Raw genomic sequence first — 14,076 nt, 5'->3', positions numbered from 1 at the left:
TTGCATTTCTTTTTTATGTTTAAAGAAATCATAATTTACTATTTATATATTAAGGATTAATATATAATATCTCTTATGTTATAATCAGTTAAATTTAATTAGCAATTTCACTATTATATCTAATTTTTGTTTAAAAATTTAAATATGTAATTTTTTTAAAAAAATATTAAAAAATATAAATGTACAAGCTTTTCTCAGCGTGAAAAAATAATATGTATTCTTTTATGGCATATTTACTTAAAAGAATTAGAATCAATAATATAGTATTGATTCTCATACAATTTCTGTTTACTAAATTTTAGAAAAAGAGAAAGTAGTTGGACCCACATAAATTAGGGAAAAAATAAAATAAAAGGTACTTTTCCCACCTATTTTTATAGGAAATATCTTTCCCTATCCTAATTTATTTTATTTTAATTTTAATTTTATTAATTAAAAATGCAAAAGATAAATATGCCCTTTAAAATCTATAAACAAAAAATAATTACATGTTCTAACAATGAAAATTTTGTCAAATTAAAATATTCTGATTACCTTTCTTATTTATATGAACAAAATAATATGATTATGTCCGTACAGTTTAGTAAACAGCATAATAAAATATTGTTTTCGATTATTTTCTATTTTAAACCAATTTATTTCCCGCATTGATTATTCTAATTTCAGTTACAGTTTAGTAAACACGTCATTAGTTTGCCAGTAAAAAAAACGTATGTATTGCTGGCGTTGGTTGAGAAATCTTTTGCCAATCCTAGGCATATTATCAGCGTTATTGTACGTTAGTAATAAATTAACTTTTGTTGGCGCTAAATAAAGCGCACCAACAAAAGTTGCAGTTATTATGGAACCTAAACTTAAAACTCTTTATAAAATGACCAGTAAAAGTATATAGGTGCATGGCAAATGACTATTTTTATAAATAACGCAAAAATGCGTCGCGGCGTCGGCAAAAAGCTCTATTTTTGTATGTAGACAACAATAGTACTCTTTTATTATTTCTCTTTCTCTTTTTGTAAGACAATAGTACATCTTTGTTTTTTATTCTTTTTAATAATTTTTCATTAATTATATAAGAGAAATAGAAATAAAATTAAAAGATTTATTTAACTAAAACTATATTTAAAAATATTATACTAAAAGTGTCTAATTAAAAATTACTTTTAACGTACTATAAATATAAATATTCCAGGAAATATTTGGTCAAATAAATAAAGTAATTATACATACTTTAGTACATTATTAAAACCATGAAAGTATAAGTTAATATTTAAACAAAGCACTAAGATCATTTTTAATCGACGATTAAAAAATTGTATTATTACGCGTAAAAATAATTTTATAATATATTTACATTAATTTTTAATATTATATTCCAATGCATAATTATTAAACTTAGTGTAAAATATAATATAAATAATAAAATATAAAATATAAATATAAAAAATTTATAATTTAATATATAACTAAATATAATAATAAAATAATTATAAATGTAAGTGTAAGTAAAAAAAAATAGCTCATTAATTTATAGTAATGCAATTAATAGCAATATTTGTGCCAAAATTTGGCATATTGTACCAAATTTACAGTAATTTTAGGTACATTATTGAAGCATATTATTGTCAAACGAACTATATTTTATCTTTATATTACTCATTTGTATCTCCGTGTTATAAGAGATGGGAAAATGGTATATCTAACCTTTTTATCACTATTCACCACGTTAATCAAAAGACGAAAAAAAATGCCATTGCAAAAGAAAAAAAAAACTATATTAATTATTCATCTCCAAATTAATGATTAAAGATCACTATTTAGTTGGTAAAACGATAATGGATTAAAGGGAAAAAATCAAAATGAATAATTAGCTAGGCTCCTCATGAATCATGATGTAGTTCAATTCAATCATGGCAATCGATATATAGCGTTCTATAAAGAGATTGTTTGGTTAGAGAGTTTTTTAATTTATTTTTTTTTTTTTATAATCGTGTGTATGTTATAGTTATATAATATCATATGTAAATTTTTTAAAAAAATCTCTTTAATTTATATAATGTCAAAAATAAAATTTACATATTTTGTTGCACGAGTAATAATTTTTCTTTCTTATACACGTCGTAAGTAACTGTTCAATCTTATTTTTGCTAAGATAAATTATTTGAATTTTTCTAAAAATTTATAAATAATTCTATAAAATTACAACATAAATAATTATGAAAGAAAATTGGATTAAAAAATATAATGAATGCCGAAAGGGTCTACCATAACACCCCTCCTTTAGAGATATATTGCATAAATTTCCAATTATATATACATTATATTTATTAGTATAAATCATATATGTATATCTTTATATATTAAAAGTGTCTATCTAACGGCATTTCTTGGTTTAACAGAATATACTTAAAAAATAAAAGAATATTCTGTTAAATTTAACGATTAGGTTTGATCTCCCGTTAATAAATAAACCCAATAATTAAACCCAAAAAATCAAACAATCTTTTAAATATTAATAATCTTTTTTTAAATTAAAAAAATCATCTTAGCCACATATTTCTCTAACAAACCTATTTTAAAAAAGAATATTAATAATTTTTTTTATTTATTTTTTAAAAAAGAAAAATATATTAATAATCTTTTTTAAATTAAAAAAATCATCTTAGCCACATATTTCTCTAACAAACCTATTTTAAAAAAGAATATTAATAATTTTTTTTATTTATTTTTTTAAAAAAGAAAAATATATATAAAATGTCTAGAAAAGATAATATAAATGTGAGACAGTATATGAGTTGCCCCTTTGTAATTACCTAGAAAAGATAAAATGGCTTAAAAAAATAAAAAGAAGATGAAATGGGCTGTAATTAGTATTTACCTTATATGTTTGTGCTTATTTTAAAAATATTAGAATATGAAAATATTATTGGTGCTTATTAGTAATTTGCAAAGAATGTGAAAGTCTATATATACTAGAATAATACATTCAAATAATTATACTATTTTAATTATTAATTAAAATAAAAAACTAAAATATTAAATAAAACTAACACTACGTGGCTTGGCACGTAACAATCACCTAGTATATATATATATAGAGATATGATTTTGTTCCGTGATGTACTTTTATGGAATGTATTCCGTGGTACACAGGGCCGGCCCTGACTTTTAGTGGGCCATAGAAAAAAAATTTATTTTGGGCCCTTATTTAGAAAAAAATATGGTATTTTTCAAAATCAGTAAAAAAAATTGTATAATTTTAAAAGGTAAATATTTTTTTTTGGGCCCCTGGGATAGGTAGGCCCTAGGCACAGGCCTAGCCCGCCTATGCCCAGGGCCGGGCCTGGTGGTACATTAGATGGTCTCAGGATACATTAAATGAGTGTCAGAGTACGTTTCTATATTTTAACTCTAGTTACCCCTAGATCAATCTCAGCCGTCAGATCAAATAACTCTTTCATCTGACGGCTGCCGTACATCACAGATTACAATCCGTGAAAGTATAAAATCATATCCGTGTATATATATATATATGCAGGTAAATTGTCACGTACGATGGGTAGCAATGGATGAATAAGCCACTAGCTAGAGTCCAATATGAGCACTGTGGATGATATCATAGTGTGCATGCAATGAGGAGGCAAGAAGTGACACCCTCCACTATTCAAATGGAGGGACCTCTTTAGACTCTTGCAAATTAATGAAACTAATTAACAACCAAATGCATTGCCAAATAGGAATAATGCAATACGCATAAAATCAAAAGATTTTGAACTATTATTGCATGATGGAATATTTTATTATAGTGTGGATAATGACACTTGCGTTACACCAAACATGAAAGATAAAACTCAACTGTTATGCTAGCCATAAGGGTAACAAGAGATAGTCGACTTAGGTCCCCCTAGTCATAATATCTATAATACATGCTCTCTTATACGTACATCATGTTTTAATAAATGGTCGATTAAAATGAGCTAATTAATTAACCTTTCGCCAAGAAGACTCGTGTGCAGAAAAAATTGTTAGGTATCGAACCACTTTTGATCAGAAAGCTAGCTAAAGATATAGAGCACTTGCAAAAATACTGACAAGTATCCAAATAATCATCATACCTTAAAATGAAAAATGACATCAATTATGTAAAAGAGATTTGATTATTCGAATTTGGGGTACCATCTGATTACATAAATACTCTTTTTCTAATTAAAAGAAATTATCTTCTTCATTTACCTCAAATTGTTAATTAATTTGGCCCCATTTTTGCCTTCCAAAGTAGCAGCAGACAAACTAAATATGCTCCACGAAACAATTAAAATAAACCAAATGTTTAACTTTTTCAAATTAATTGATTCAAATAAAAAATCAGAAAATTAAGAGTCATTCCTTACGCCAAATTGCAAATCGCATACATTCATTAAAGAAATTATGCATAATAGAAAAGGTGTATTACAAATATTGCAACACAAGATATAATAAAATGATGATGAGATTTTCATGTCCCCCAGCCCCCCAAAAATAAAAATAATAATAATAATAATATAGTAGCTATTTTTTACTGGGTTGTCCAGCCAATTCAATCAAAGTCGAATCTCCAACCCTACCAATAGCCTCACAACTACTATCCTCATTTCTCATCACATTACTATTCAACCCACTATATCCATCCCTACCTTTGTAACGCCGAGCCACAAAAACAAAGACGAAGAAATTAACTAAGTTAATAGCAGTCAAAACCCAATAAAAATAGTCAAGCTTACTCATATTAAGATTATTTCTAAGCCAACCCTTGTCTTCACCACCAGTGGCTCGGTTAATGATCTTAACAAGGGCCGTACTAAGCCAACTTCCCAACCCAATCTCACTCAAGAAAATTGCACTGCTAATACTCCTCGTACCATCAGTTGCTTCGTCGTAGAAAAACTCAAGTTGTCCTACGTAGGTGAAAACCTCGGCAGTTCCCATTAAGAAGAACTGAGGAAACAACCAAAAGACACTAAAAACATTATTGGTTTCGGTTCGGCGCTTATGTTCAATGATTGCTGCTGAGGCCAAGGCGATGACTGAGAATGATAGGCCGACTCCCATTCGCTGTAGAGATGTTATGCCACGACGATGACCGGTTCGGTTCCGAAGAACTGGGATTATGAATTTCTCGTACATAGGAACCAGAATTAGGGCATTGATGGCACTGAAGACTGGGACTGAGCCTGCTGGAATCTTGAAGTTTGGACCAAGATTGCGGTCCATGATTGTAGCCTGGCTGATAAAGAAAGTTGAGAATTGTGCGAATGAGATTGAGAGTGCTATGGTTGCTAACCATATGGGAAGTATTCTCACAAAGCATTTCATCTCTTCTACTTGTGTTACTGTCACCATCTTCCATCGGTTTTTTATTATTACGTCACTATTATCTTCATCTCTTACAACTATGGCTGCCTTGTCCAGAAACCTTTTATGTACATATGTTACAATAATTAGTTATATATATTGATCATTCACGCGAAGAAAATATTTAATAAACAAGCTTAGATTATTGCAAAACTAAGCTTAGATTATTTAACAGATCTAGATCAATAATATTATGAGCTTCATTAAAACTAGAAAGAATAATAAAAATATATTGCAAAACCAGACCCAAGAAAATATCTAACGTACGTAGCAACATATGATTATTCTTATAATTTCTTTAATATATTATAGTGGTATGGTATATATTCATATCTCAAATATAATGATATTAGAAAGGGTAAAAAATCTTTCAAAAAAAATACTATTTCTCGTTAGTTAATCATTTAACAAATTTAAACATTTGCCTTAATTAAAGTTGGTATATTATCTTTAGTTTTTGAGACAAATCACAAAAGAAATTATTCTCTGTAAAGTTTGAACTTTAAAGTTGGTGGAAATATGGAATTGAAATTGGAATATAGAACAGTGTTTCTATATTTTACCTTCACCATAAATTATCGGGCTGGTTACTTAGTGCCATTATAATAGTTTGACAGGACACGTAATAGCTTTTTCCAAAGTTTAAATTTCTAATCTTCTTTTGCTATCATGGAATTTTTCAATGTTATAAGGTGTGCTTCATAAAAGTAGCAACTTAATAATTAACAATGAACATAGATATTTTTTTGAGCAGCTTTTTAAAGTGTTGTGTGATCATGTTACATTTTATTTTACTTTTATTTTTATTATTTACTTTTTCTCTGTGACATGTTACATCTTGTCTAATATTATGATATAAGTTCTTTTCTGCCCAAAAAAGAGGAAAAACAGAGGAATGTCGAAATACAATGTGATATTTTGGGGGTGAATGGATCATATTGTACTAGTATTTTAATAATTAAATTGAGTTTTATGGGGAACAATTGATCAAATAAATTATACATATCAATTACTTTATCTCATTTGTCAATGTAAAATCATAAGTTCAAATACTAAATTAAAAAAATCATCAAAATTGATTGTTTAGTAAAATAACTATATCATTAATATTATATTTCGATCTTTATTTAATTTTTACAGATCTTACTAAATCTTTGTTATATATTTAATAAATAATTGTACGTATTTGATATAAGCTACAACAACTTGTACTTGAAAATCAATATATATATATAAAGGAAAGCATCAACAAGTTTACGTGGCATTCTATATGAGTTTTCTCTCCTATTTTTAATTTTGTCAAATTTTGTCATTTGTTTAATTTTTTCAATTATTTTTTAAGCTAAACTTCTATATATAATACATCCACATTAACAACACATCTATTATCTATTATTATTACTAATTACTAATAATGAATGAGAGAGTAACTTATAACCACATCTAACTACTAATCTATTATAAATATCAATATATACAAAAAAAAATATTGCATTATAAATTGGGAGTATTTTTTCTTTAAAATATATTCCTCCAACAAATAAAATAATTTTAGGTGATATACTACATCTTTTACATATTAAATATTTTTTGTCATATTTATTAAAAAGAAAAACTACTCATATATATATGCATGTTGAAAAAATGCACACGGAACAAAATTAAAAAAATTAAAAAAAAAAGGCGATATTATATTATATATATTTTTAAGTCTATTTTTACTCTTTTTTTTTAGTGCTTCATATTTTATTTTTTTCTTTTTTTTAAAAGAATACCTACACCAACATATGCATTAATATAAGTCATTTACAAATCAATATATCTATATATATCTATATCTATCTATCTATCTATCTATCTATATATATATATACTTATATAAATGAGATGAGAATACTAAGGAAATGATGTAGCATCTTTCTATATATGAGTTTTGTTCATTGTTATTTGTTTTCTCAAATTTTTAGATTTTATTTGATTTTTAATTAGTATTTTTATTTAATAAAACTTTTCATTTCTTCATCCCCACTCTCTATTTAATTAACAACATTTATGTATGAATAATTAATTAAAAGAAGAAGAAGAAGAAGCATCATAATATTACATTGGTGGTTTGAAAAGACCTCTCATTATTAAAAAATAATTCAGTAAAAAAATAAAAAATTGATAACTTTCCTTTTATTAATTAGATGACCTATGAAATTCTAACGTTAACATATGGTAAATGTAATCTCTATTTGTAGTATTGTGTATTTATTTCACACTTATTGTCTTATAATAATAGCATTTTTTTCAACATTTTTATACAATGTACTTATGTCTATATAAATATATAATATTGAAACAAATAATATTTGTAATATACTATTCTCTCTCAAGTCCACAACTAACAGTTTTACTTTTGGTTGCTTTTATATATATATATTTATATATATTTATATATTACATATTTGCACGGAAGAGGCAACCAGTTTTTTGTGTGTGTGTTTTGTTGTAATGAATTTATATATAGCTTTATAATCTTTATCCTTAGCAATTGTTTTTTTCTTCTTTTCTTGTGTGTTATATATTTTCTGACAGGAAGGGAGTACTCCAACGGAGCCGGTATTGCGAACTCTGACAATATACATGGATCATTATCCTTTCAAAGATTTTAGGCTTGAAGAAACTATGAAATTTTTTTAAAGAATTTTTCAAATTAGGTAGTCTTCATTATGTATATGTATGATTTTCTTTAAATCAATTCTATGATATTTTAATTATATTTACACATATCTTTATAATTATAGTCATTTCGCTTTCATATAAATTATTGTACCATTATTTCTAACTCTACCTAAGTCATTTGAGTTGTAAGTAGTGTTAATTTGTTGGATAATATGAAATTTATAATGACATAATGAACTTATTTCAATAAATAAAAAATTCTATAAGCTATAATTAATGTAATAGAATTTGGGAAGTCTCTTAGGTCGTTTTTTATTTATTATATTGTTCAATCTTTTCTCAAATTTTCATATAAGGTTTTTTAATTATGATTTCTTTTAGTAAAATGTATCACTACTACATTTTTTTTATTTAATCTTCTAATTTGTAACATAAATTTAAATAAGAACAATCTTATTGGATAGATTTTTGTATTGATTATTCTGTTAAGCAAAAATCAAGTGTTTTTGTTTATTAAATAATAGATTTATATAATAATTAATAGAAATAATAGGTTTACTAAAAGAGCCTTAAACAAATGAATAAATGTTGTGGCATGTAAATTAAAAATAATTATTAATGGTTAATTTCTATGAAAATATTAACTGCTATAAAATTTGAATGATTCAAATATTTCTTTTTTTCATATTGATTGTGAATGTGCTTATTAAAAATCAGTGGTACAGTAGAACCTCTATCCAAGAATACACCTGGGACCAAATAAATTATATTCTAATTGAGAGGTTATAACTAAATAGAGTTACACTAGAAATAAAAATTAAAAAACTAAAAAATATCAATGTTACAATAATAACAATAAATAATCATTAATACTATATCATAATAGAAATACTTTAGAGTAAATATAATATTCATACATGTATTATAATTTAAAATAAAATTATTAATTTTACATAAATAAATTTATAAAATACATGTATATATTTTATTAAGATATAATTATTCTTATATAGAGGTATACTTTGGTAATACGGGACTTAGAAAATATATAACTAATTACAATTTAGAGGTTATTCTTATTTATAACTGGCCCAAATTGGGACTTGATTTTTTTATAACAAATTAGAGGTTATTCTTGAATAGAGTATTCTTAAATAGAGGTTCTACTGTATATAGATATTTGTATATATTTATAATTAATGTTCAATTTCTATGAAAATATTAACTGCTATGTATAGCATTTTTGAATTTATATGTGTTTATCATCTATTTTTTCACTATATATATTTATATAAATATATATATACGTTTGATTGTCCCATAAATAAATTAATAGAAAATTACACACAAAAAAGAAAGAAAAAAGAAACAGATACTTGATTTATGTATTTTGGAAGTTCTAGCTAAATGCTAATCCACAAAACTTGAAGAACAATTTAGTTAATCAACTAACCAGGGCTGGCCCTAAGTTTTAGTGGGCCATAGAAAAAAAAACATATTTTGGGCCCTTATTTAGAACAAAATATGGTATTTTTGAAAATCAGTAAAAAAAAATTGTATAATTTTAAAAGGGAAATATTTTTTTTGGGCCCCTGGGATAGGTGGGCCCTAGGCACAGGCCTAGCCCGCCTATGCCCAGGGGCCAGGGCCGAGCCTGCAACTAACAAAACTATAAGACAAATTAACATTTTATTATGGAAATAATTAGTCTTATTGATCATCACTTCCTTTTTCATTGTTATAATTTACAAGTTTTACACCCACATAATCTGTTAAAAAAATTAATCCTCTTATCTACCTACATTCACAATATTTGTGAAAAAGACATTCCAATGACCTACGAAACAAAATGAATTTTTTTTTTTACAAGTAGCAGTCAAATTGTTTTTAGTTTTTTTTTTTGGCTGAGAAAATAAATCTAAATAGTATTTTAAATAAATAATATGGGTTTTTTTTTTCCAAAAAAGTTATTTCATGGGATTTCTTTTTTAAAGTAAAAAAATAAGGTATAATTGATTACCCTAAACTGTTTTCCTCACATTTTTTGTTTTAGCTTCTTCCAGAATATTATTTTTCATAAAAAATCTATATTTTTATAAATTTTGACAAAAAAAAAAAAAACATAAAATAAAAATTTCCTCAATAAAAAAAGATTACAAACATTGGACAATACCGCGCGAAGCGCGGATTAATTGCCTAGTTAGAAATAATTTAAAATTAAAACTTAAATTGTTAATTTTTAAAGATTTTTTTTAAAAAATAATTAGTATTTTTATATGATTTTTTAATTTAAAAAAAAAAAGAATTTTTTAATTGTTGCACCTCAAATCAGTTTTTTTTTTTTGTATTTTTACGGAAATCTAATAGAAACACACTTAGAATTCAACGTGAAAACTTAAATTGCAATCAAAATCTATATAGCAACTCACATAAAAATATAAATTTAAAAAAAAAAATTAAAAAATAGTATATAATTATGGGATAATTCTCCTTAGAAAATCTAAAATATAAATATTAAAAAGAATTATTTTCTTAGATTATATTTGAAACTTGAATTTTGATGTGGAGATAAAGAAATATAGAAGAATAAAAAAATCAATTTCTAATGTTTGGTATGAAAAAAAAAAAATTATATGTAAAAAAAAAAATGATTCAACAATATTTTTCATACCAAACATTGAAAAATTGATTCTTTTATTTTCAATACTACTTTTTTCGTTGGCAACCAAAATCCAACATCCAAATATTTAGATGTTGGAAACTTACAAAAATTTCCCAATATTGGAAACTTACAAAAATACTGGAATTTTGGTTAAGTTTTACAAAAATACTGTGACACGGAATTTTTTTCAAAAATACTGTGTTTTTATAAAACACCAGTAAAACACAAGGCAGTATCACTCAAAACAACATTAGAACACTAGTAAAATACCAGTAGAACACCAGTGAAACTTAACACAGTATACTGCAGTATGAAACTTATAAAAAAACACAGTAAAAAAGTAAAAAATACCGCCTGGCAGTATTTTTATAAAAAAATAGCAAAAGTTAATATACCATGTAAATTTCCCAATATTTAAAGACATGAGCTGTGAGCCGTGGGCTGTGAAAGAAAGGGCTGAATTAGGAAGATTGAATTACTAACCTGTACTGTGTGGTATGACTTAGTTTTCGGGCACCCTTTATATCAGATTCCATAGTCTCAACCTCATACAGCTCAGTGGTACGGCCCACTTCTATTCCTCTATAATGGTTCCTGAAAGCAGCCACAAGGACTTGGAGAAACCGAGTAAATGGGCTTCCCATGGGCTTTTGATATCGATAAAATCTAAGCCCAACAAGCATGATGATAATTGAGCAGAAAACAGTCACAGTTGGAATTCCAAATCCCCAAATCCAGCCAAACCTGTCTTGTATGTAAACAAGAACTGTAATAGCTAAGAGTGCTCCCATATTGATCGAAAAGAAAAACCAATTAAAGAAGGCGTATTTCTTCTGAACTTCTTCGCTATCCGCCTCATCAAATTGGTCAGCCCCAAACGTCGAGACACAGGGCTTGATTCCCCCAGTACCGAGGGCTATCAGTGCTAGTGCGGCGTACAAGAAGTTATTCTGGCTCGATGTTGCCTGTGTGCATGGCCGCACCGCGCACGGTGGTGGACGTAGACTATCCAATGATGCTGATAATGTCAACAGCACCATTCCCTTCGATTGCATTCATACATATAATTTATATAAAAAAATGGTTTTTCTCTAAAATACATACAAAAAAAGTGGTATTTTTCTAAATAAAAAAGAACAATACCAGGGCGTAAATGCAAGAGAAGACCATGATGGTTCTGAAGCGGCCCAAGAAAGCGTCGGCCATAAAAGCACCAAATATTGTGAGGACATAAGCTGCTCCAATCCAATCAGTGACAATAGTAGCAGAGTCCGGAAGTGATTTTTTCATTTCGAAAACCAAGTAAGCCACCATATTCACTGCAATCGCGAAAAATGCTAACCTCTCTGCTACCTCATTCACTGCCAATATACATAATTACATATCATATATGCCTCAACATTTCTCCAAATGTGTTATAATTTAATATAATAATTTTAATAGAATATTGTTAACCAATTACAATTAGGGTAGTTTTAAGCACAATATTATCATTAAAAATAAAATTCACCTATAATAAATGGAGAGGCTTTCCATCCTCCAGTGGTTTTCTTTGAGGCAATTCTCCCTCGGAAATCCACGCTCCCATTGCTCACCAAATTGTTCGATAAGCTCTCTTCGTCCTAATTAAATAATAAAGAAAAAAAAACTTCATTTCCTTAAACATTTGTGTAAATTTTATATATGATAACTATACATGTAAGTACATGATAATCTTTACCTCCTTAAAGTAAACATCCTTGAAATCGAACTTTTCCATGGATGGTTGAACAAAGGATTTCTCATATTGATTGCCCCCGGTTGCTGGTTCAAATTGCTCCATATGATTTTGAGCTTTTTTTTTTTTTGGTTAGAGTAGCAGCTAGGAGAGTGGGATTTGAGTCATTTGACCAGCATGTGTGAATGTATATATGTAGTATATCACTTTGGACTTTATTTTATTTTTTAATGAAAAGATACTTTGATTTTATATAATAATATGTCCTAATATATTTAGTTTTTGTCCATGGATTTGGTCGTTATCCAATTTTGCATATTTATATTATGTTTTGGCATAACATATATGGAAGATTTTGTAATGGGACGGCAATTAATTAAGTACGGTAAGATAATCTCGAGCGTTTTGAAATGGTAAAAGCAGGCAACCTAACTTAAATGTGCGATCCTTACCAATAAAGAAAAAAAAAAACTAAACTTAAATGGGAGATCCTTACCCAAAAAAAAAAGGTAAATACCATTTTGGACCCTGTATTTTACAAAAGTTACAGATTGGACCCTATGTTTTGTTAAATGACAAAATGGATCTTGTATTTTAAAATAGTAAAAATAGGACCCTGAGCTTAATTTTTAACAACTTTTTTTTTAATACAATCAACTTGAAGACAATGCTTAATACGAACAGATACAAAAAATGTAAACAGTTTTGTCATAACACTTTTAGATCGGATTATAATTAAACTTTATTTTGACAAAAAATCAATTCAGGATCCTATTTGTACTATTTTAGAAAACACATGGTCTATTTTGTCATTTAACAAAACACAGGGTCCAATTGGTAACTTGTGTAAAACAGAGAGTCCAAAATAGTATTTACCAAAAAAAATAAAAAATAAAAAATAAACTTAAATGGGAGATCCTTACCCAAAAAAAATAACAAAAAAAACTAAACTTAAATGGGAGATCCTTACCCAAAAAAAAAATAACAAAAATAACTAAACTTAAATGTAAGATATCAAAAATTCTATGGCCGAAAGAAATAAAAAAAAATATTCAACAGGAATTTTGAATTATACATCTTAAAACGGCCGACTAAGATGAGTCAACTCAACAGGAATAATTTCTGTAAATATATTGCACAATATTTTGAAGAAACCCAAATGCCAAATGGAATCATTGGGTTATAAGAACTGAAGTTTTGAAAACAAACACAATAGAATAGATTACGGTGTTAATATATAGATATAGTCAACACTCTAATGATGCAAATAATAACGTCGTCATCAGTTCGTTTTAAGGAATGTGACAAACACCTACTTTTTATTTTATTTTAATTACCAATTCATTTCATACTCTCTGTGAACTATTGTTTCAATAAAATAAATGACATGAGTATCACTTGTCAATTAAATGAATTAATGACAATATTAATCAATATACACTGTTATTTTATAAATTAAAATTAAACAATATAATTATACATAAAATTATGTTTATTCTGTTTTTTTTAATAAATATTTTTAATGTTAGAAATTTATTAGAGTGACAATTGTATATATAAAATGTGTGTTGAGTCATCAAATAAATAAATTAAATATATATGATTTATTTTAAAATAAAATTGGGAAATTTGAAATTATATG

General features: G+C 26.5%; 1 protein-coding gene across 1 annotated transcript; it reads right to left on the bottom strand.

The window, feature by feature from the left end:
- Positions 1-4,387: 4,387 nt before the first annotated feature.
- On the bottom strand, positions 4,388-13,196 carry LOC115701357 (protein NRT1/ PTR FAMILY 8.1). Its single transcript, XM_030629138.2, has 5 exons — positions 12,438-13,196; positions 12,228-12,339; positions 11,861-12,078; positions 11,201-11,760; positions 4,388-5,449 (listed from the first exon to the last, which is right to left on the bottom strand). Exons 1-5 carry the CDS (start codon positions 12,537-12,539, stop codon positions 4,546-4,548), a joined length of 1,896 nt encoding a protein of 631 aa, XP_030484998.2. The 5' UTR covers positions 12,540-13,196; the 3' UTR covers positions 4,388-4,545.
- Between the last annotated feature and the right edge of the window lie 880 nt (positions 13,197-14,076).

This window comes from Cannabis sativa, chromosome X (assembly GCF_029168945.1).
Source record: "Cannabis sativa cultivar Pink pepper isolate KNU-18-1 chromosome X, ASM2916894v1, whole genome shotgun sequence".
Taxonomy (NCBI): Eukaryota; Viridiplantae; Streptophyta; class Magnoliopsida; order Rosales; family Cannabaceae; genus Cannabis; species Cannabis sativa.
Note: the sequence above shows the minus strand (reverse complement) of the source record. Positions and strands in the feature narration are given on the sequence as shown.